We start from the raw sequence: 23,501 nt of genomic DNA on the forward strand, positions 1-23,501 counted from the left end.
GTGTGTGTGTGTGTGTGTCTCAATAAATTGCTAGTTATTGCCTAAAAGCTCATAAAATGAGGGGCGCTTGGGTGGCCCAGTTGGTTAAGTGTCTGCCTTTGCCTCAGGTCATGATCCCAGGGTCTTGGGAACAAGCCCTATGTCAGGCTCCCTGCTCAGTGGGCAGTCTTCTTCTCCCTTTCCCTTTGCCCCTGCCCCTCCTTACTCTCTTTCTATTCCAAATAAATAAATGAAATCTTAAAAAAAAAAACAAACAAACTTGAAAATGACTAATTTCTCGTTTGTTTTAGCACGTGTTCCTCCTTCTGTCATTGTAGTCTTTAACCTATTCTAGTCAGAAGATAATAAATATTCCTATAATGATTTGTGACTCTTAATTGAGACGTTATTGAGGTAATAAAAAATACCACTATTTCAGTAAATTATGTTATAACTAGCATAAGTATGAACATAAAGGACATTCTACTTAAGACAGTTAGCAGGGCAGCCTGGGTGGCTCAGCGGTTTAGCGCCGCCTGCAGCCCAGGGCCTGATCCTAGAGACCCAGGATGGACTCCCACTCAGGCTCCCTGCATGGAGCCTGCTTCTTCCTCTGCCTGTGTCTATGCCTCTCTTTCTCTCTGTGTGTCTCATGAATAAGTAAGTAAAATCTTAAACAAAAAAAAAAAAAAAAAAAAAGAAAGAAAGAAAAAGCGTACTAGATGTTCCGTGATACAGTACAGGCAGGCATTAATATTTCTTGAACAGAATTTGATGAGCTTGACCATAGAAAAGAGAGACAGAAATATAAGAGGTATATTTCTGGAGGCTATCATAAATCAGAAATAATATTTTGAAGTCAAAACTTCATTCTGTAAAGAAATTTTGCATGCTTACATATCTTATATGCTGTGAATTGTGTTATAAATGTATTATATACATATTAGGTTGTATGAAGTTGGAACACTCTGTAAGACCTAGCTCTATTGTATAATTATGGTGTATTTCCCATAAATAAAGATATATGTAAGTTGATCTCACTTTATCTACCTCAAGTTATAAAGGTGTTCTCAAACTTGAAGTTTCTCTAATGTTTTTGACAGAAGCAAATATAAATCAGTTTTGGAAGAAAACACTTTCATCCCAGGCTTCATGCAGCTGGGTGGCTCAGTCATTTAAACATCTGACTCTTGATCTCAGAGTTGGGAGTTCAAGCCCCGCACTGGGCTCCATGAATGAATGAATGCTAAGTATAAGTTTAAAACATACATAGTATATGAAGTCTCTAATCTTTTATTAAGCTGCAGAAGTGGCATGATTTTTTAAATTACTTATTCATTGCTTTCATTGCATAAAAGATGTTAGATTTACCTCTCACATTTATTTATTGATGGATGAGGAAATCCCTTTTTCTCCAAATTTCTCTTTATCAAGTATTTTTTTTTAATCACTATTCTCTCCTTTGCTTCTCTCTACTGTGCTATTTGTGTGTTAACATTTTTTACATATTTCTTCTGTAGCTCTTGTCCCTTTTCATCGTAATCATTAATTTCCATGCCCTCCCCCCACCAGCTTCATTTCTCTGTCAGGATAGGAGTTACTAGTTACTTTTATTTGTCTCTGGCCTTTAGCAAAGGGAAGGGACTGGGTACAAGTAGACACTCATATGAATGAATGCTCAATAAAGAATAATACATGTTATATTAATGTCACTGTATTTGAGGGAATCTGTATGAAAAAAAACGAGTGCTTTCTTTGTATCTATTTCTTTTGGTTCACTAAATGTCCAAGAAAGGCCTAATTATTTAAGTACTCCAACTGAAGAAGCAGGAAACTCTCAAATAAATATTCTTCTGATGTAGAGGTAAAACATTCCAACAATTTACTTCTGTGTCTGGTAGCTCCATGTGTTCAAAGATGAAATGTTTTGTCTCAAGTTTCTAAGAGAATATCAAAATATGAAAAGTACCTAAATTGATGTAGAGGTGAAAATGAGTAATGAATCTTGACATTGCTTTAAAAAAGAATTTATTTGAGAGAGATCACACACAAGTGGGAGGGAGGGGCAGAGGAAGAAGCAGACTCCTGTCTGAGCAAGAAGCCCAAAATAGGGCTCGATCCCAGGACCCTGAAATCGTGACCAGAGCCCAAGGTAGACACTTAACTGACTGACATCACAGATTGCTGATTTTCAGCTCAATGATTATTTGTCCAGCTGAGCCATCCAGGTACCTCTGACATTGATTTCTTAAACTACTTTGAGAAGAGGTTAAAATTGGATTAGATTTTACAGCTCTGAAATTTTCCTGCTAAAAACTGTTCTGATGATGTTTCATCTTTTAAGGATGTGATTATAGATGAGAATTAATTATTCCTATTGTCATATTCTTGTTTCATTTCCATGCTTTGTATTATTTTGTGAGAGCCTTCTTCTGACATGCCTATCTTTGAGGCTAACCTCCTGAGATTGTGTAGATTAAACTGACCTTTTAAGGCAGTTTCTTAAAATGAACTTATTTCTTGGTTCTTGTTTGTTTGTGTATTTATTGTGAAGACAAACATTTTTGAAATAGGCAGCCTTGGACAGCCATATTGCCCATGCGTGAGAGCGCAGGCAGCCCTAGTTTTGCATGACTCAGTGGCATGCTCAATTTCAGTAACCACAGTTTAATAACACCAGTCCCCCAACAACATGGATCATTTTAGTTACTAAGATTTATTGTTAACTGTAAAGAGTTGCACAGAGTAGAGTCTTTGCTGTTAGCTTTTTCAGCCTGCAAATCACTGTGTAAATAACAGATGTGTATGGTGGTCTGTGACCAACTGGCTTTTTTAAAAGTCTGTAAGTGAGAGGCATCTGGGTGACTCAGTGGTTGAGCATTGACCTTTGGCTCACACAGTGATCCCTGGGATCCTGGGATTGAGTCCCACAATGGGCTCTCCACAGGGAGCCTGCTTCTCCCTCTGCCTGTGTCTCTGTCTCTCTGTATGTGTCTCTCATGAATAAATAAATAAAATATTAAAAAAGTCTGTCAGTGATTGGTTACTATGCATGTGTTGGTCAGTTCACAGCCAGCAAAGCAAGTAGTTATGTTGCTTCTTTGTCTGCCGGTGGCAAACGTACATGACATTTTATAAAAATGTATAATTTAAAGAGAGTATTGGCCAATAAAGATGAAAATTGAGCAAAGGCAAAAAAAAAAGTGATAACGCCAGAAGTGAAATTCAGTTCAAGTGTAAATGAGATTATGGAAGAAAAAGCCAACTGTGTGCATGTTAACACTGCCTCTGTTTAGCAGACTCCAGCTATGCAGCCAGAGGAACTTACATCAGTTTCCCTCGTTTTAGGCTTTGCACTTTAAGTATTGTGCAGTATCTCCAAGACTTCCTTTAGTATGATTTCTTGTGCCAGTGTCTCTTTCTCTGGGACATCCTTATCCTGTCCATCCAACCACACTCCTCACTATGTCCATAAACTCACCATTACTAAGTTTAGAAAGGAATGTGGCAGGGTGCTGAGGCATGGAAAAGATTCTCATTCTGTATTGTAAGCTATATGACAAGAAAATAAAGCACTGTTCAAACTATTCTTATAAATTTATTACAATGAAAACTTTAATTCTCCAGGTTTTATTTTTATTTTTTTTTTATTTTTTTTTTATTCTCCAGGTTTTAAATTACAATATACTAAATACAGATTAGTTTTACAATTGTTTCATTTCCCTATGTGACAATAAGAGTGTTTAGTGTTTTTTGGTAGAGACGAAAATTACTTTTCGTATGTTTGTGTCAACTTATACTACCATCAAAGGTTCAGGGCAATCTGTTAGTGCTCTCTGCTGGTGCCTTGTTCTGTTTGCCATCATTTACCTGTTTGTTGAAGCTCTTCCTCTGATGGCTCCCTATTTTGATGGATATAGATACACTTAGGTTTTTGGTTTCCTAAGAAAAAAGCTTCACCTAGACCCTGTTGTGTTTGAAACCCACTAAACTCTTGCTCTCTCTTCCTTTACCCTCATTTTCTTCTGAAATAAATTAGACCTGCTGATTCAGTTTGCCATTTCCTTTCTCTTTAGTTCTTGTAGTCAGTTGACATTAGGCACCTCGAGAACAAAGGTCATGTGTGTTTTACTACTGAGTATCCAGTACCTAACCTGGTGACTGGCATATATGGTCAATACTTGATATGTTTTATTTGAGGGAGTGAGTTCAAAAATGCCCGTACCCAGCATCCACCCTGTCCCATTTACTCATTCCTCTTGTTTCTATTATCTCTTTAGCTTGGCTTTTGGGAAACACCGCTCTACCTGTCCCCACTACATCCATTCCCCTTTGCATATTCTTTGTTCTAGCTAAAGTAGGCTGCTCATTCATTTGCTGCCTTCCACTTCTTCCTTCAGACATCCTGATTCTGGCCTTCCTCCTAGAAGTTTGCTCCATCATCATCACCTATCATGTCACACCATCATTTTCCCCTTTCAGAGCCCCGCCTAAGGACTTTCTCCATGAAGTCTTCTCTGATCCTCTCTCCAACCACTGCAACTTTTCTCCTTCTTTAAACAACTGTGGAACTGCAGCTGCCTCCTTGGACCTGCCAAATATGAGCCATTTATGCTGTTATATTTATCTTTTGCCACACAAATAGAAGCTCCCTGAGGTATCTCTCCGTTCTTTCCTGTGCATAGTTGTCTTTACACATAGTTGGTACTGAATGCATAGTTTGTTGGATTTTCCTGCAAAGCAAGACTCCAGGGAGCTGTCAAGGGAACTCCATTTCAGTAAAAATGTTGAGAGTTGTTCTCTGGATTTTTTTTTTCTCTCTCTCTCTAATTTTCAAATAAAAATTCTATTTGGTGTATCTACTTATTTTAAAATGTCAAAGGCCACAAGAGTGGAGAATGAGAAAGTGGCAAAATGTTAGAGCTAGGAAGATTTTTAGAGATCCATGTAGTCCAGCTCTTTGATTGTATAAGTGAGTAATCTGATGTCTAGACTATTGTAAGTGATCTCCCCCAAGTTGTACAACCAGTTTGTGGTGATGTTTGGGCCCACATTGGAGTTACCCAGCCCTATCTAGTGCCTGTTCCCACGAGCAGCTGTGGGGCACGGGGCCTATGAGGATATTGTTTAGGTTTATGTAAACTATATAAAGGAAGCATCTAATATTCTCATGTTGCCTTTTATGGATTAACAAATAAGAAATTGAATCTCTGAATAGATTTTATTCCTCTCTCCTTTCCTTAATTAGTTCAGAATTCTCTGACTGGATTCATTTGCATCAACTGGGAAGTTTTTGGAAACATTTTCAATGGCACAGATTTGTTTGCTAACACTTGAATAAACTTTTTCTTGAACTATAACATACATACAGAAAAATGCACAAAGCGTAGCCATGCAGTTTGAATTTTTCACAAAGCACATGTATCCATGTGACCTGCACCCATATCAGGAAACAGAGCAGCACCGGCAAGTTTAGAAACATTTGACTAAATAAAAGGATTTTGAAGCTATATAATTTTCTTTTTTCTCTCTACAGGTATTGTCAGTCTGTGTGTTAACAACAATTCTTGGTTGTATATTTGGTTTGAAACCAAGCTGTGCCAAAGAAGGTAATTACCACAGTAATGAGTGTGCGTGCCTGTGTACATATGTGCACATGTACTGCTACTTAGACTTCTTCAGAATGTGATTGAGAAAAGTGTTATGTCCTGATCTGTGGGTACTCCGTAGTTACTGCAGATTTCATGCTGGTTTGAGCCTTCTTGAAGTTTCATTATTATTATTATTATAGCTATAATATTGTATTTACTTGCAAAACTTCATCCTAAAACAACAAACAGGGGCTATGACCAAAAAAATTAACCAAAGAGAAAACCACCAAAACAACAAAAAATAAATTAAGAACGGTGAAGCAAATAGGCAAATATGGCCTAGAGATTCTGGTGGTGTGCCCCTGGAGCCCTCTCCCTCACTTTCTCCAGGGACTCCTAGGACACTCTTTTTTTCACAAGGAGTTAGTTACTGAAGCAGCCCTACAGGGGGTTACTAGGTAATCACTTAGCATCATTGGGCAACCAGAAACTTAATGGTTACACGCCCTTTCGGCTTTTAAAATTGTCGGCCTTGGTGGTCAAAAGCTACAATTATTCCTTTTTTTCTGTTGGATTTGCATTATTTTACAATGGATTTTTTTTCTCACTATCCTCATTTTTTTAGTAATCTAATGAAAACCTATCTTTTTTGACATATCTAGTAACAATTAAAACATAAAATTAAAAAAAAAAACCATAAAATTATTGTTCTTAATAAAAAATTTTCCTTTCATATCCACCATTTATCCATTTAACAAAAACTTGCTAGTACTAACTATAGTCAAGCACCTTGTAGGGTGCTGGGCAAAATCCACATGTGGTCTTTGTTCATAAGAACCTGGTAGCCTGGGATCCCAGGGTGGCTCAGTGGTTTAGCGCCTGCATTTGGCCCAGGGCGTGACTCTGGGGTCCCGGGATTGAGTCCTGGGTCGGGCTCCCTGCATGGAGCCTACTTCTCCCTCTGCCTGTGTGTCTGCCTCTTTCTATGTGTCTTTCATGAATAAATAAAATTTAAAAATAAATAAATAAATAAAAATCTTTTTTTTTTTTTTTTTAAAGTTTTTTTTTTTTTTTTTTTTATTTTATTTATGATAGTCATACAGAGAGAAAGAGAGAGAGGCAGAGACACAGGCAGAGGGAGAAGCAGAGGGAGAAGCAGGCTCCATGCACCGGGAGCCCGATGTGGGATTCGATCCCGGGTCTCCAGGATCGCGCCCTGGGCCAAAGGCAGGCGCCAAACCGCTGCACCACCCAGGGATCCCAATAAATAAAAATCTTAAAATAAAAAAAAGAAGCTGGTAGTGTAGTATGACACTGGGATATTAACCAAATACTCTGGTTCAAATGGAATTAAGTGATGGAGTGGAAGGACAAGGTTTTATACAAGCTTCAAACAAGGAAATCAGACCTTGACTGGGGAGTTTGGGCACCAGGCTGGATCTGAAGGTGAAATGGGTATTTTGGATGATGATGGGAGGGGCAGTCTTGCAGAACATTCGCACATGGACATTACTTCTTTTATATACCAAGACTGGGGGGGAGTTAAGTCAGACATTCTTTCTCTTTCTGAAATGCTCAGATAATCACTTTTAAAATCTTATCTCACAAAACAAAAAACAAAACAAAAAACAAAACAAAAAAACAAACTTTACCTCACGTTTTGAGATTTTAGAGAACTTTATGGCTGTGTAAGCCAAACTTCTCAGAGCATAACACATTCAGAACAAGTCCTTATTCTGACTTTTCTTTACCGTGCCATAAGGATTTAAATCTTATCAGCCCCAGTTGGGTTTGTAATAAATTTTAAAAGTCCCTTTTTCTATGGCAAGAGATAAAATCAAAACTCTATGCCTTCTGTTGTGCCACTTCCTATGTATATTTATGAAAATATTCTTAGGTAACTTTATTCCCCCAATCTGTGTTTTCTAAGGTAGGATTTGATTTTATTTTAGGTATATTAGTTGATGTTTGCTTTGTGTTTCTATGATCAGAAACCTCTAACTTGTTATTCAATATTTTCAGTTAAAAGTTGCAAAGGTCGTTGTTTTGAGAGAACGTTTGGGAACTGCCGCTGTGATGTTGCTTGTGTTGACCTTGGAAACTGCTGTCTGGATTACCAGGAGACGTGCATAGAACCAGGTAAATAAAAATGTTCAGGGCAAAAGATGGGGCCATCGGCATTTAGTAAAAGATCAAAGAAAAGTTCTGCATCTTTTAGGTATGTGATTTATCTAACTCATTTGAGATTTTTAAAAATTTGGCCTTGGTATTCCTTAGAGAAAAAATTTCATGTGTTTTGCCTTTGTTCAACACTTTAGGGCTAGCAAAACTGTGCTTGTTTTTAATGTACGCTGAAAGCCAACATAATCTAATTTGCACTTAAACTAACCTAAGGTTGCTTGAAATATATGAATCTTTTCAGTGTGGGCTCATTAAAACACAGTTCTTAGAAGGCCACTTCTTTTTATTGAAGTATATAGTTGACAGAATGTTACATTAGTTTCAAGTATATGTAGATGTCTACTTATACTTCAAAATAAAACCATCAGAAGATGTGAATTTTCTCAGTTTGATTTGGATTTCTCTACATCTGACATGGGTATTTAATATTTAAATGAGAATAAACCAGATTGAGCTTAAATTTCAGAACCCTGAAAATGGCTGGTGGAAAAAAGCCAAGAAAGATCCATATATGATGTGATAATAATAATATTTGTCCATGTTTCAAAATGATGAAATTCTGGGTTCTTTTAGTGACCTAATAACAATTACTGCTTGCATATTTTCTATTAGTTCAGATCGACCACTGCAGTGGCAGATTCTGTGAGTAACTGTAAGTTATGAAAGAGCTCATTGTGTCTCATGGATTGTTCTCCAGAAGAGAGGCATTGTGTGTCCACTTTAGATGTATTCAATTTGGACCATAACATGGATTTTGTTGTTGTTTGTTTCTAGAACGCATATGGACATGCAGCAAGTTCAGGTGTGGTGAGAAAAGGTTGTCCAGAAGCCTTTGCTCCTGTTCAGATGACTGCAGGGACAAGGGTGACTGCTGCGTCAACTATAGTTCTGTATGCCTAGGTGAGGTTTCAAATGCCCATCTGGTTCCACAGCAGCCGGACATCCCCCTACATGGTGGCGGGGTTTTGCATAGGTGTGGTTTTTTTACATTAGGAGCCATATTTATTGACCAACTATGGTTAGCTGAAAAAATACTTTATTAAAGAAAAATTCAAACATGAGTAGAGTATGCAAAGAATCTTGTACCTATCAATCAGTTGAAGAATTGCTATTATCTACGCACAGCAAATCTCATTCTATCTGTAGTTACTCACTCTGCCGCTACAACCCCTTCATGTTATTTTGATATTAGCTATACATTTAATGATGCCTTGTGGAAAGAGGACTTCTGCAGTCCTGGCTGACTATCATGTCCCACGTTGCCTCGTAGTAAATGAGGACAGTGTCTGCCACGTATTGAAAGAATAGATGTGAAATTACTGCCCATGATTGTAGGGTATTATGTAAACTGATGCTATTGTGATGTCTTGTCCAAGTGTTACAGGATTCTTTGAAATTAATATGAAGGGAACTAAGACATCAAGGATTTAGTACTAAAATATACTAAAATATGTTGGGTGGATAAAAGGAGGGCTATAAATTTTGGCTAAAAATATTAACAACTGAAGAATGAAAAAGATGCCTTTAAGTTCTCACAAATTCAGTAATGTGTTGTAGTCTTGCAATTATACATTTTTTCCTTCCTGATATCAACTGGCTCTTATTTTGTTTTTTGTTTTTTCTTTTTGCTTTTTTTCCATAGGCTCTTATTTTGCTTTCTATATTTGTTGTATTTCCCTAAAATCATGCCACATATTACCTATATATCTGGTTTATTTTGTTTTGGAATCTGTCATTGCCTCACAAAATCACAATTATTGTTAACTGTTTAGTGTGTTCAACTTGTTTTATTTCTTGAAAATACTTTAGGAGAGAAAAGTTGGGTAGAAGAAACATGTGAGAGCATTGATGAGCCGCAGTGTCCAGCAGGGTAAGATATATTCTAAGATACTATTCTTTTAAGGTACTATTTTTTTTTCTCTTTCCAAGTTGAGAAGATAATAATTCATTTTTGGTTCATTAAATGTTGTTTTTAGTCAGGCCTTGTGTCAGGCACTGATGGTGTAGAGTTGACTATGGAATGACCTCCCCCCTCTGGAAGCTCATAGAAAAAGAGAGGCCATGACTTTAGGTTTTAGTGTTTGTAAGCATTGAGTGGAAATCTTTTGTCCTTCTACTTGGGAAGGAAGGCTTTTTACTTTCATTTGTAGCTTTAAGAGTTAAACCTTTAGCAAATTACTTTATAGCTTCCTTTTTATTTTTGTATTTTGGCTCACATAAATTTTGGGAATAAGCAATGTGTCTATCAGAGAATATTACATAATTTTTGTAATTCAGGGATCACTGGGTGGCTCAGCGGTTTAACGCCTGCCTTCAGCCCAAGGCGTGATCCTGGAGTCCTGGGATCAAGTCCCACATCAGCCTCCCTGCATCGAGCCTGCTTCTCCTTCTGCCTGTGTCTCTGCCTCCCTCTCTCTCTCTCTCTCTCTCTCTCTCTCTCTCTCTTTCTGTGTCTCTCATGAATGAATAAGTAAAATCTTAATTTTTTTTTATAATTCATATTTGTTCTTTTTGTCCTTAAAGTATTTTGCACAGTCTTATGTGTACTAGGTAGGTCATTGAAACAATTTGTGTGGAATTCAAAGGGGGGAGTTTTATGAAGATGTTAGATATATTTATCTTGGCTCCACTTGAGATCTATTACCTCATATAATTTGAATTATTCATCTTCAGAAATACATTTTTACCTTTTTAAAATAATGATATTTTTCCAAAGGATGAAAATTTTAAAACTGTAGTTTTAGCTTACGTTGTTTGTGTATATAATTTATCTTTGCTTTATACAATGTATTTTTTTCCTTTGGGATGAGAGAGTACATTTTTTTGGAAACAACAGTAATAGCAGGTGCAAAAACTAAACCCTAACCAAAAGATTAAAACAGAAGAGACTTTTTTCAAAGGGAACTCTCTTATACCTTAAGCTGTCTTTTAAGTCCAAGGTATATTGGAAAATTTAGATTTAGTGAATTTTGAATCTTTCATTCCCTTCACATATTGATCATTATTTTTGATTTGTAATGCCAATCTTTTTAGTGGATCTTTTTAGTGGAAAAAAATTCCTTTCTTTACAATAAGATTGTAATTTAGAACATGTGTTATTATACTGGAAGTTATACCAGTATATTTATCTGGTGGCACAAGAAACTTCTATTTTATGTTGCTTGAATACAAATGATTTTATACAGTTCTGGACTATTGAGACCCTATGTAGCTGATTCTGGAATCTTCTAACTGAGCTATGGTGTAAGTAGTTCTCAAATCTCTCTATAAAATAGTAGTATCTTTCAAATTTAGTAAATTTAAAAACTAAATATTATATATAATTTATCTGATATAAGGTACCATAATATTAGATTCACATAGAAACAATGTCAGGAAGTAGTTGCTCAGGAAAAAACTTAATGGAAGCAAAAACATAATTTAGAAAAATCCTATTTATTAATATTTATATTCCTACAAATTGGGAAAATATTATTATATTTTAGTAGCATTTGGCCCAGTTTTTGGAATAGCAGGGACTGTGAATGATATTCTCAATACGGTGGCTCAAAATGGTAGAAGTGTTTGAGAAATAGTATTTGATGATGTATGTATATATCATATATATACGTTATGGAATGTAGAGGCACATATATGATATAAATGTAAAATCTCCTTTATAAGGGTGCTTGCTGAGCTTGTAAGTTTGTTTACTTTAGATTACAAAATGATCTCAGGGAGAAGTCTTCATTGGACTTTTGCCAAAGAAGGAGAAGAACTGTCATTGGATGTGTGTGTGTTCCTTCTGCTTCTTTATACATTTGTTTCTTTTCTTTCTCATTACCCAGGTTTGAAATGCCTCCTACCCTCTTATTTTCCTTGGATGGCTTCAGGGCAGAATATTTACACACTTGGGGTGGCCTTCTTCCTGTTATTAACAAACTAAGTGAGTAACTTTGGAGTTCCCTGTTGGAGGTGTCACCGTTTTCAGTGAACTAGATGAAGCAGACAGTGGTTTTGTTTTGTTTTGTTTTGTTTTGTTTTGTTTTGTTTTGGAAAAGTACTGGCAGAATGTGTTTTACCAAACATCTCTATTGCGAAGTAGTTGAACCTGATGATAAGGAGCTAGTTTCCAATATTGTAATTACTTTGAAGCTGCCTTTTAAATACTTCTGAGATAATACAGTTATGTGTATACACACACACACACACACACACACACACACATACATACATTTAGATCTCTATAGGCATGTATGTATTTTTTCTTAGAATTTTTGGGTTCATTTTGTGGAAAAATAATAATTATTACATTTTAAAATAGAATTTCAAAAACTGAAAGTATTTCTGATATCATTCTAGTTATGTAGACACTGAATATTTCCCAGTTATCCTATAGTATCATGTAGCATCCTTCCAAATTTCTTTGCCTCATACAAAGCCTTTAATGATTGTCCTATAAGTTATTGATGCAATAGTAGAATGGTCTTTTCTTGGTATTAATGCTAAAGTTTTAAATCAAGTTAACCCCCAGTTTTATGGGTACCATTTGTATCATCATTGTTAATTGAAAAAGGAAAAAAATTGCTTATGGGTCTAAAAATTATGGAAATTTGCTCATTATCGGTGATCAATAGTTAAGCATTACAGTATAATACAAGACTGAAATAGAAGCAAATACAGTGATTTTAGTGTTCTGGAATTCTAAAATATTTATTAGACTCTTGAGTACTTGAGATTAGCTTAAACATTAAAATCACTCTCAGTAAATACACATGTGCATTTATTTTACTTTTATGACAAAATAATTTTGGGAAAACTTTTAAAATTCAGTTTTTAATTTCTACCTAGAAGAAAATAATTTTTATAAATAATCATTTGACATGAAAAAAGTCCGTAGCAAAAAGCATGCATGGGCAAGGAAGGCTCTGTTCTTATCAGTTAGGCCCATGGGCTTTGAAGCTTGAATCTAGTCCTTTGCAACCATTAGGAGGAAAGATTGTGGCACCAAACATGGCATCTTGAGTTCAGAATTAAGGAGCTGTAGCTACCTATATGCGAAATTTGAAAAGAAATCAGTACACAATTAGCCTAAGCCCCAGCTTCGCATAATTGGGGAACATACTCTGTAATTCTGCACTGTTTGGAAGGCATTGAGATAGATCGACACATGCCAGTTCAGGAACATTTTTGGCAATGATGTACTGAAATGCTAGAATCATTAGTTTATGTGTTCTTTTTTCAATAGTAGAGGCAGGAGAAAAGGAGCATGACACCACGGCTAAATCTGGAGCAGTCTGACTTCTGTGCTTTCTCTAGCTTAAAGCCAGAAGATACCTTTTATCTTTAGAGCCGTGTTGAGTTTGTCCAGAATTAGTTGGTTGTGGATTTTCAGATTGGGATACTGTCATCCCAGCTACTGTTTCACCCATGTTTTAATGTTGCAGATTTTGCTACCAGTAGAGTTTTTTTTTTTTTTTTTAAACTACCTCTTATAATTTAGGTATGTAAGCACCAAGTAATATCAGACAGAGATCTAGTAGGCATCCTCATTACAAGTGGTCCACCTAGAACTTAAGGTTATTGATGAGTATGGGATAATTATTTCAATGGCTTAATTATTTTGTTTGATATTTTTCTGAAAAAAATGAACTCTTAACATTGAATTTGAATCTACAGTGTTGCTTTATAAGTAGCCCTAAATTTTTATATGGTTATAAATTCCTCCTGGTTAATTTTTTAATACTATTTAGACTTATTGGTAGCAAAGCTAGATGATGTAAACCGATTATCAATTGTATTTAATAACAATCTTTAATTTTTTCCCTTATAGAAAACTGTGGAACATATACCAAAAACATGAGACCAGTATATCCAACAAAAACTTTTCCTAATCACTACAGCATTGTCACTGTAAGCTCCAAGTTTCAACTTTTGTATGTTCACAGAAGTGAAATGTAAATGTTACATTTTTCGAGGGAATAATTAGACATCAGATCAAAAAAGGATAACTTTTCCAATATGTAGTTAAGCAAGGAAACCTAGTCTTTGCTCTGCCACTACTGCTGCAGTTTGGGGAAGGACATTTTACCTTCTGGTCTCAATTTTTCCATCTTGAAAAGAGGTGACTAAAGTCTCTGAGAAACGATTTCTTGACTTCCTTTTGCCTTTCCAATCATCTTGATGTTTGAGTTTAAGCAATCACTTTGCCTGACTCTAGACAGGATTACAACCCTGTTTCTGTTTCAAAGTTTCCCAATTTAATTGGAGTCCAGAAAAAAAGTCAAATATATTAGGCATTAGGGTTGAAGCCAGAAAATTAATTCCTGAGGTTGTGTTAATGCAAGCTATTCTCAGACTCAACTAAAACAAAGTTTATTCTACAAAAATACTTTACTCAGCAATGTGAAAGGAATATAGAACACTCTTAAAAACTGAAGAGGTTATAGGGATGCCTGGGTGGCACAGTTGGTTAAGTATCTGACTCTTGATTTCGGCTCAGATCATGATCTCAGTGTTGTGAGATCCAGCATGAGTTAGACTCTGCTCCTTGTGAAGTCTGCCTCTCCCTCTGCTCCTCTCCCTGCTTCTACTCTCTCTCTCTCTCTCATAAATAAATAAATAAATAAATAAATAAATAAATAAATAAATAAATAAAATCTTTAAAAACATTGGGGAGGCTGCCTATTTATCTAGATCCTCATCCATAGCATTCCTACTTATTACATAATTTAAAACACGAATATTATAAAACATCTTGAGTGGTTGATTGTGTTTTGACAATTCCATTTCTTTGTTTTTCTCTCCTTAACCTATGTTAAGTTTCTTGTAGCTTTAATTACCTGTTTCTCTTCGATGATTTTGTTCTCTGAATTTATTTAACATTAAAAACCTCACAACCTGCATAAAACTTGTTTTTATATTTTTTAGGGACTTTATCCAGAATCCCATGGCATAATTGACAATAAGATATATGATCCCAAAATGAATGCTTTCTTTGCACTTAAAAGTAAGGAGAAATTTAATCCTGAGTGGTACAAAGGAGAACCAGTGAGTTGTTTGTTTGTTCATTTTAGCTAATAAAATAGTTTTTTTAAGTTACTCTAATCTATTTCAATCACAGTTAAATAACAGATTTCCTGAAGCTTTTAATAACCTACATCATTTATCATATCTGTGGTCCTCCTTTTGGTGATGGAGATGAATGCTAATAATCCTAAATACAGCTTGTATCATTGTATAATGAGAGTAGTTTTATTTCATAGCTGGGTTGGGGAAATTCTGAACCATTTTTCTTTTCTGCTGATTCTACCTTCTTGTACTAGTAGTTTATAACTGTAGTCTGGGGGCCACATTTTGATCTACATATAACAAATTGTTTCCAAAGGAGGTAAACTTTGAATTCATTTATATATGCTAACTTAGAAGATTCTTTCTTGCTGTGATTTAGATGTGTTCATTGTATTTTTAAAAAAATTGCCCCAGAAATTCTGTGGAGACTTTTTTGGATAGTCTCAATATTCCTCTTAGAAGGAAAAAGATCATGATGTTTAATTTTCAGGAAATAAATTCAAATTCTAGTACTGATATTTAAAATTATGTGACTTTAGGCAATTTTTGCTATAGCTTGGTTTTCTCATATTTATCCTGTAGATGATACAGTTAACTACCTCATGGGGTTATTGTGAGGATTATCTAAATTAATAATTGGGATGCTTATGGGGATATTATTTAGAACTATAATTGGCAGTAAGTACTTAATAAGTGTTAGTTATACAACAAATGTGTCAACAAATTAAACAGATGAATATTTGGGAATATTTCCTTCTTTCAAGGGGAGCCCATTAAGTAGGTAGGGTTAGGGCTCTGAAAGTTGCAGAGGTTTTCAACTGATGGTGTCTATATTTTTTTAGACTAATTTAATCTCTAATTATTTCATTTCATTTTGCTGCTATTCAGAGTCCTATTAAGTGATTACTTTATAGTCTCACTGCAGGAGCTTACTAACCTCAAAAATATTGTAGCACTTGAGTGCATTGATGTCACATGAACACATACTTTCCTAACAGATGCACGGTTTTATAATTTTCTGAATTGCCTTCATTCTCTTCCCCAGATTTGGCTCACCACTAAATATCAAGGCCTGAAAAGTGGCACATTTTTTTGGCCAGGATCGGATGTGGAAATTAAAGGAATTCTCCCAGATATCTCTAAAATGTATAATGGGTATGTATAGTTGTATTTTTTTTCAGAATAGCTTATTTGTTTTAAATCTCAGCTTCTCCTTGTTATCAAGTCTAAGTTCCAGCATTTCTGTGATGCGTTGGCTGAAAAATGAGAATGGTCAGAATAAGAACTCTATCTCAGCTACCTTTTAGGTGGAAGGTAAGTAAGTTTTGGATGCATGGATGGCCAGTAAAACTAGACAGTTTTTTTCTAGAGGTTTTCTAGAAAGTGCTGGTAATGTGTTGGAGTTTGCATTCAGATCTTTGGGCAGGAGTAAAAAATGAAGTTGTGGTGACTGACTCCAACTTTTATGTAAGAGTCACAAGTGAGTGAACTATCCAAGAGGTACCCTTTGTGGAATGTATCAACACATGGGTCATTCACCTGGAAGCAGTTACTGTCCTCAGAGAAATAATATCCTCAAGTAGATATAAGAAGAAAATTTTTATTTTTATTTATTCATTATTATTTTTTAAAGATTTGCTTATTTATTTGAGAGAGAGAATGTGAGCAGGGGGCAGGGGGATATGGAGAGGAAGAGAGAGAGTCTCAAGCAGACTGAGTGGGGAGCCCTACATGGGGGCTCAACCTCATGACCCTGAGACCACAACCTGAGCCAAAATCAAGAGTCATATGCTTAATAGACTGTGCCACCCAGGAGCCCCAAGAAGCAAATTTTTAAACCCAGTTACAGTTCTTATATGTGTAAATCTTAACCTTTGTTCCTTTGTTGGGAAAAGAAATTTGAGTTTTCAAATAAAACTTTTACATTGTTTCAAACACAATGCATGGTATTATTTTAGTCTTTCAGTGTTATTTTGAGTAAGAAAAACACTGCCATTTTAAACTCAGACCATTGTCACAAATTGTTTCATTTTGCTTATCCTTAATTTTAGTTCAATACCATTTGAAGAAAGGATTTTAGCTGTTCTTAAGTGGTTACAGCTTCCTAAAGATGAAAGGTATGTAGAGGACTAATTTCTATGATAAATACTGCTTTGTTTTACAGAAATCACACAATATTTTTAAATAAGTTGCAAAAAAAACTTTGCAGTTGGCTCTGGCATTTTATATCCAAATGAACTTTTTTAATGTAGCTCTAATAGCCACATTTTGAAGAACTCCAAATCTGTAAATTATTTCTTAGGAAGTTTAGAAATGTTACCCCAGTGTTGTAGACTTTTTACTCACTGTCGATTGTTAAATTATTCTTTCCATTCTGTTTTACAATGTGTTTATAAAATATTACATTTTGATGCTGTTTGATTTAGACCACACTTTTACACTCTGTATTTAGAAGAACCAGATTCTTCAGGTCATTCATATGGACCAGTCAGCAGTGAAGTAAGTGCCTTTTTATCAGTGATTACTTCTAACTAAACCTTGCTTTGAAGCAGGCTTTTGGACCATTCTGTAAGATTCCATGATTCTGGAATGAATAAGATGCACTTTAGTAAAAATAGTAGGGAGAATTGGTCTTATCTAAACTTCCTGCAATGCTAAATTGAACTGGTGATAAATTGCGTATTCTCAAAAAAAAAAAAAAAAAATTGCGTATTCTCGTTTCCAAAGCTTTTATTCACTCCATTTCTCACTACATCACCTTAAAAAACTAAGGGCTCCTTGGAAATGCTGAAAATGGGTAGGACTCCAATTTTCTATGTAAATATAGGAGAATTAGTCCAATAGCACAAGAAACCTACTGTGACCTTTCCACCCTAGGGGATTTTAGTTCAATACCATTTAGTTCAATACCAATACCTCTGATCTCTGAGCTTATGCTCACAACAGAGCTCAGGCATCAAAAAATAGGAAATTTTGTCAAAACTATAGAGAATTTGAAATAACTATGATTTTATTGAACAGTTACTAGGAAGCTAGAGATGGGAAACAGCTCATAGACTAAGGCTGACAGTGTAAGGTCTTACTTGACCTGATACTCTTTCAGGAACTTAGCTCATCCTGGCTATGTTTGTAATCAGTATAAGGGCTTTATTTTATTTTTTAAAATACTTTTTTCAACTCACATTTAAATAAAAGATTTTAAAATTTATCTGACAGCACAAGCAGGGGGAGCAGAAGAGGAAGAAGCAGGCTCTCCCCTGAGCAGGGACCCCATATATGGGGCTCAATCACAGAATCCTGGGATAATGACTTGAGTCGAAGGCAGATGCTTAACCGACTGAGCCACCCAGGGGTCCTGGTATAGAGATTTAGAAGATCAAATACTGCTTTCAGTTTTTGAGTGGCTATGTAATTTTTGTTTCTTGGAGCAGAGGAAGCGATAGCACAGATAATGATTTGAACTTCTTTCCTTGTACCTCTAAGCTGACTTCCCTTATGATGTATATTTTATCTGTAACCCGGGATCTGAGAAGAAACAAGAAATGAGATCTGTGAATATTGTTGGTCATAATGAAAGGAGAATCCATATAGCCAGGGACCCTAATCTCAGAATCCTTGTTTTCTTTTTCCCCATGTGACTCCAAGAGATAAAAGACCAGGAATAGCTAGAATTTCGCCCTCAGGATGGATAGTTTGTGAGCTTGAAAGACTGTAGCACAGAGTCCAGACCAGAGCCTATACTACTGTGTCTGTCGTGAGCTCTGGTTTTGAGAGTGCTATTTGCTCTAAATGCTTCCTTCAGCAGCAGCAGCAGGAGGAGGGGAGAACATGGCTTATTTTTTCTCACTTGAATTTAAAACACCTGCCTACACCATCTGGTTTCCCTTACCCTGGGAAGGGATTTTTTACTTTACTCCAGATTTGCCTCTCTTAAAGCATAGGTTCCTCTTGGATGCCATATTGTCAGCTAAAAGAGACAAAGAGAGAGGGAAGTTGATCCTCAGTCCAGGTCTGTATTTACTCTCTAGGTTCTTTCCATCAAAACCCATCTGCAGCAGCTCTAATGTAGTTAGTAATTCCATGTGCCTTGCTTTGCTTCTGGCCTTCCACTAAGACAAAATGCTCCCGAGAGGTGGAGTAAAGAAGACACACAGCTGACAATGCGATGATGTCATAACTGGAAGGGAAAACCTTCTTGTTGGTGTTATGTTGCTTTGACAGTTGGCCAGATGCCTATTATTTATTTGTTCACTAAATTCCCTGACACTTAAGATTCCTGTCCAGGTCAGTTTGGCTACAAGTAAGTCTGAGGGTCATTTTACAATTGTTTGATGATCAGCTCTTAGAAGTTGTAAAGTCAGTACTGCCTATTCTAATTTCACAGAAGATTTGCCAAAGGACTACTTTTTTGATTCACCTGCATTAAGATTGAGCCCATTGCTTTTCATCATAGTCGCCAACTTGTAAACTCTGTTAAATTCTAATATTTCTGGCACATCAAAACCCACCTTATTTTAATACTTTAAAATTCAAATTCAAGTTGGATAGCTTTGCATGAATGAAAGACTGTATTGAAGGAGATTGTTTCATATTTCAGTGAAATACATTGACTGTAGAGATGAAATACATTGACCATAGAAATAAGATTGATTTGATACATAACAGAAAGCACATGTAGAACTGCAAAGAATTCTCCTCAGGCAGCTTTGCAAAGAGAGTTGTAAAGGGAAATGTCAAAAAGCAAGTTGCTAAAACCATTTGCTCTTCTGTGTCCTTGTGATAAAGTTGTGCAAAACACATGTAGTTTGGAAGGAAATAATAGGTTGTATTCCTAAGAATTCTAATTTTAAAAATCAAATACAAAGAATTATAAAAAGCATTTCATGAATAATTTTGACATCTGGCAGTTAAGACAATCAGATCAGCTGGTGTCATTCCTAATATTTATAATTAAGCACGTATGGGATTTGGGCCCTTCTTTTTTTTTTTTTTTTTTTTTTTTTTTTTAATAATCAAATGGAAGCAAGATACCACTTTATTTTTTTTTTTAATTTTTTAATTTTTTTTTATTTATTTATTTTTTTATTTATGATAGTCATACAGAGAGAGAGAGAGGCAGAGACACAGGCAGAGGGAGAAGCAGGCTCCATGCACCGGGAGCCCGACGTGGGATTCGATCCTGGGTCTCCAGGATCGCGCCCCGGGCCAAAGGCAGGCGCCAAACCGCTGCGCCACCCAGGGATCCCTTTAATTTTTAATTTTTTTTTTTTTTTATTTATGTTTAATTTTTAATTTTTTTTTTTTTTTAATTTATGGGGCCCTTCTTTTGTTAATGAGTATTGTCTTAACTGACCTGTCTTAGCCTAATGTAAGTCAGTTCATCATAGCATACACTGAACGTTCCCTTTATTAACAGATACAGAAATAGCCATTGGTATGGAATCCATCATATGAAATTGCTTCCCTTTCTTAGGTCATCAGAGCATTGCAGAGGGTTGACAACATGGTTGGCATGCTGATGGATGGCCTGAAAGGGCTGAACTTGCATCGATGCCTGAACCTCATCCTTATATCAGACCATGGTAATCTGAATTTGTATCATTTACCCTTCAGGTTAAATGGTGCCAAAAAGAAGTTTCCTTGATTGGTTATTGTTTCATTATTTCTTCTGTTTGTTATAGTTAATTCTTTTTTTTAAATGTAGTTTTTTGTGGAAAGTTTTTAGAAAAAAATTATATTAAACATAAAGTACGAATAAAACACAAAATTAACAGAAACCTAAAAGCCTATCAATGACAATACACCCATCTCCTGATTTGGGGAAGGTTTATACCAGGAATTCTGAATAGTTAAAACAACGTTATTTAATAATAAATTTTGGTAAATCTAGTCTAACAATTTTAGATTTCATTTGAGCACATTGTTGGGTGCTTTTTCTATTTTCTTTACCATGATAAATCTGATTTCAGAAGCAGTATAAATTAATTTTAGCACTATGTTAATTTCATTTTTTACTTTGATCTTAGAACAGTAATAGCCTTGGGAGTACAGAAGTAATGAGTATATAAGAAAATAGAAAACAAATTCTTATTTATTTTCTCTTGTTACTGTTTGCTTCAGAAATAATTACTAAAAGCTATTTCTAGAAACAGTTGTAAGAAGTTCTATGCCAAAGAAGCTGCATTGAGACTGAGAATTTTATGCTACCATTAGTATTTTGGGTGATTTAGGGAAAATAAGTGGGCTTTCCTTTTCAGTCTGAAACTGTGATATTCCTCCTCACTCACATAAAGTTACTATACTACATAAATAAGAAGAAACAGTAAATGAATTGTGGATGAAAGAAGGGAAAAAGTTCTTTGTTTTTTTTGAAGTGGAACGGTATATATATAGCTGAAATTCTATGTCTTACCTATTAGATGTTTAACAAACATAAGCACTGAGCATATAATTATTGAAATAAATTTTGGAGGTAAAAGAAATTCTCTTCTACATTTAAATTCCTTGTTAAAATTGCAAAATGTTTAGGAATTTTTTTTCTCCCAGGCATGGAACAAGGCAGTTGCAAGAAATATGTATATCTGAATAAATATTTGGGAGATGTTAAAGATATCAAAATTGTATATGGACCTGCAGCTCGATTGAGACCCTCTGATGTCCCAAATAAGTACTTTTCATGTAAGTATACCTGGATGCTAACTTGGATTATATTTATAATACTTTCCTCTAAATTACTATGTCTCTTCACTAAAGTGCATCAAAGTTAATTTCTTTTTCATGATTAGTTCTCCAATGCAGATCTTTGGCACTCAAAGGGATTCTATAAGGGGACTGGGTATGAGGACACAGGTCCAACCACTTATCTTTGTTGTTCATTGCTAAACATATTATTTGATGAACTTAGTACAATTTTATGTTGAAGTATGTGTTTTACTTGTATTAGGTTCAAGAATACTTGTACAAAAAAAAAAAACTGAAAAGTTCAGCTACACATATTCAAGTTTAATAACATTCCATTAAAATAGCTTAGAGCTGTTATAGAATAATATTCCATTATGAGGAGGAATGTTGGCAATTCCGTAATTCTTAAAATTCTATGAACAACTGGTTTTTGTCCTCATAAATGACTTTTCCTTGACCATTCCAAAACAGAGTAAGAATGTGTTTTGTAAATGGAGAAGAAATTTCTTCACATTCTGTCCTGACACATGTGGAACCCCACCTGCCAAGAAATGGTTTTAAATATTAATTCTTTGGCAAGTGAGGTCCGTTTGCTAACTGTTTGAACCTCTGTTGTAGCCACTTCTTGATTGCCATCTTTGTTAACTTCCAGATGCCTACAGCAGGTCCTGTTTATCTCTCTACTACAGTAAACTTTGAAATAGAAAGAGATAAAAAGCTTGTCTGACATTTATCAGAATTAGGTTTGGGCAGTGTGGTGCTGTATGTGTCATGTTGAATATCCATAAGGAGAAATAGATGTCACTGCAGGAAAATGTTTATGCAAATATTAAACAATGTAGTGACACTAAGCACAGACTCTGTATAGGCATGGCAAGTTTTAATTAGTAGTTTTTTAATTTATAAAAGTAGTATACAATTATTGTAAAACCTGTTATAAAAAGTATGCAGGCAGAGGCAGTGCCCAGAGCTGTTTAGGATGGGATGGCTAAGCTTTGACCACACCCTTATCTCCTTAGGCTTCTGTTTCCCAAATTAAAGCAAAAACTGTATCTATATTTATTTATCAGTATACATACATAAAATATATTTATAATACATGTTCTTTTATCTGAGTAATTTTCTCAAGTTTATATAAAGTATACTAGAAGGATCTTTGGAAAGCTAGACATTTATTGATTTGTAGCACAGAATACACTAAATCTTGCTTTGCAAATTCAGTTTCAAAGCTAGTCTACTTGCCCTCTCTTCTAAGTTCCCCTGTTTCCTTTTTATTTGGAAATTCTAGAATTACTGAATATCAAAATATGTAAAGTAAAACATAACAGTTTCCCTAAATCTCCCTAATTCATGACTCATTTCCTCTCTCTAGAGATAAATCTTGTTAGGTTGGGATATGTCTTTCCAGATATCTGGTATGCGTATATAAAACATGTTTGTTTTTTAATTTTTATACCTTGAAATCGTTCTAGATCTAGGTGCATGGACAGATAAGTGGGTGGTCAGATGGGTGGACACATATATAAATTAACAGATGAATGGATAGAAAGTTATTCTGTAACTTGCCTTTTCATTGAACAATATGACATAATTTTAGAGGCATGGGGTGGTTGCCTTCTCAATCTTGCCAATAACTAATGATTTAAATAAGGTGCTTGAAACATATTTTGATATTTTAATATAGAGTTTGAGTTTGACATGCAGCACTTTTGTTTTAATTGTAGCATACCATCAACAATAATTCTTATCTTTGTCCCCCTTCAGTTAATTATGAAGATCTTGCCAGAAATCTTTCTGTAAGTATCTTTATGTCTCCATTATCTAGTTATTGTTTGTTTGTTTAATATGTGTTTAGAAAGGGGGTTCAGTATCTGTTCTTGGGGTTTTAGCATTAGAATTTTTGAGTGTATGGGCCAACATTTATATGCTCTGTTGTTTTTATTTTTATTTTTTATTATTTTTTTATTTTTATTTTATTTTTTTAAATTTTATTTATTTATGATAGTCACACACACACAC

The 23,501-nt window shown here is 35.1% G+C and overlaps 1 protein-coding gene across 2 annotated transcripts in view; it reads left to right on the forward strand.

Moving 5' to 3' along the window:
- ENPP1 (ectonucleotide pyrophosphatase/phosphodiesterase 1) overlaps nt 1-23,501 on the forward strand; it is a 69,802-nt gene that overhangs the window by 22,472 nt on the left and 23,829 nt on the right. For both annotated transcript variants that reach the window (XM_041744626.1, XM_041744627.1), the window contains exons 2-14: nt 5,516-5,588; nt 7,593-7,709; nt 8,526-8,651; nt 9,561-9,621; nt 11,579-11,676; nt 13,564-13,643; nt 14,661-14,780; nt 15,847-15,956; nt 16,853-16,918; nt 17,228-17,300; nt 20,275-20,383; nt 21,348-21,479; nt 23,247-23,278. In XM_041744626.1, coding sequence (XP_041600560.1) covers nt 5,516-5,588; nt 7,593-7,709; nt 8,526-8,651; nt 9,561-9,621; nt 11,579-11,676; nt 13,564-13,643; nt 14,661-14,780; nt 15,847-15,956; nt 16,853-16,918; nt 17,228-17,300; nt 20,275-20,383; nt 21,348-21,479; nt 23,247-23,278 — 1,197 coding nt within the window. The remainder of the gene's footprint in view (nt 1-5,515; nt 5,589-7,592; nt 7,710-8,525; nt 8,652-9,560; nt 9,622-11,578; nt 11,677-13,563; nt 13,644-14,660; nt 14,781-15,846; nt 15,957-16,852; nt 16,919-17,227; nt 17,301-20,274; nt 20,384-21,347; nt 21,480-23,246; nt 23,279-23,501) is intronic.

This window comes from Vulpes lagopus, chromosome 2, assembly GCF_018345385.1.
Source record: "Vulpes lagopus strain Blue_001 chromosome 2, ASM1834538v1, whole genome shotgun sequence".
In the NCBI taxonomy this organism is placed as follows: Eukaryota; Metazoa; Chordata; class Mammalia; order Carnivora; family Canidae; genus Vulpes; species Vulpes lagopus.